This window comes from Neomonachus schauinslandi, chromosome 8 (assembly GCF_002201575.2).
Source record: "Neomonachus schauinslandi chromosome 8, ASM220157v2, whole genome shotgun sequence".
NCBI lineage: Eukaryota > Metazoa > Chordata > Mammalia > Carnivora > Phocidae > Neomonachus > Neomonachus schauinslandi.
In genome coordinates this window covers 17,574,818-17,575,419 of record NC_058410.1, presented here as the reverse complement: position 1 = coordinate 17,575,419, position 602 = coordinate 17,574,818, and the positions used below count along the sequence as shown (strand labels likewise).

The 602-nt window shown below is 73.8% G+C and overlaps 1 protein-coding gene across 1 annotated transcript in view; it reads left to right on the top strand.

Moving 5' to 3' along the window:
• UST (uronyl 2-sulfotransferase) overlaps positions 1–602 on the top strand; it is a 304,057-nt gene that overhangs the window by 3,863 nt on the left and 299,592 nt on the right. The window contains exon 3 of the mRNA XM_021693251.1: positions 1–204. Within this exon, the coding sequence (XP_021548926.1) occupies positions 1–204 (204 nt within the window). The remainder of the gene's footprint in view (positions 205–602) is intronic.

Sequence of the window (602 nt, the reverse complement as noted above, 5' to 3'; positions counted from 1 at the left end):
GGCCCCATGGGGCCCCTCTGGGGGGCTCCCCTCCGGGCCTGGGCAGCTGGAAGCGCCGGGTCTCCCTGCTGCCTTTCCTGCGCTTCTCCCTCCGGGACTACGGCTTCTGCATGGCCACCCTGCTGGTCTTCTGCCTGGGCTCTCTCTTCTATCAGCTCAGCGGGGGACCCCCTCGCTTCCTGCTCGACCTGCGGCAGTATTTGGGTAAGGAAGGGGGCCGGGCGAGGGCGGCGCGAGCCGCGCGAACTTGTGCTGGGGGGGGGGGGGGGGGGGGGGGGGGCGCGCCGGGGACTTGTGGCGCTGCGACCGCCCGCCGGCGCCCCGAGGCTCCCCAGGTGGGACGCCCGGGTGCCGGCTTCCTCCCGCGCGTCTGTCCGTCTGCTCCGAGGCGGAGGCGCTGCCTGGGTGGCGTGCGGGGCAGGTACCCCGGGCGGGGCACCGCATACCTTCCCCGCCTCTGCCTCCGCGTCTGGGGCGGAGTGCAGGCGTGTGTGCACGAGTGTGTGTTTTCTGGCCCGGAGGTGTGGGGAGCGGCGAGGGGAAGGGCTACCCCTTCCCCCCCCCCCCCGTGGCATGGTCAGTGACCGTGGTCCTCTGTCTCG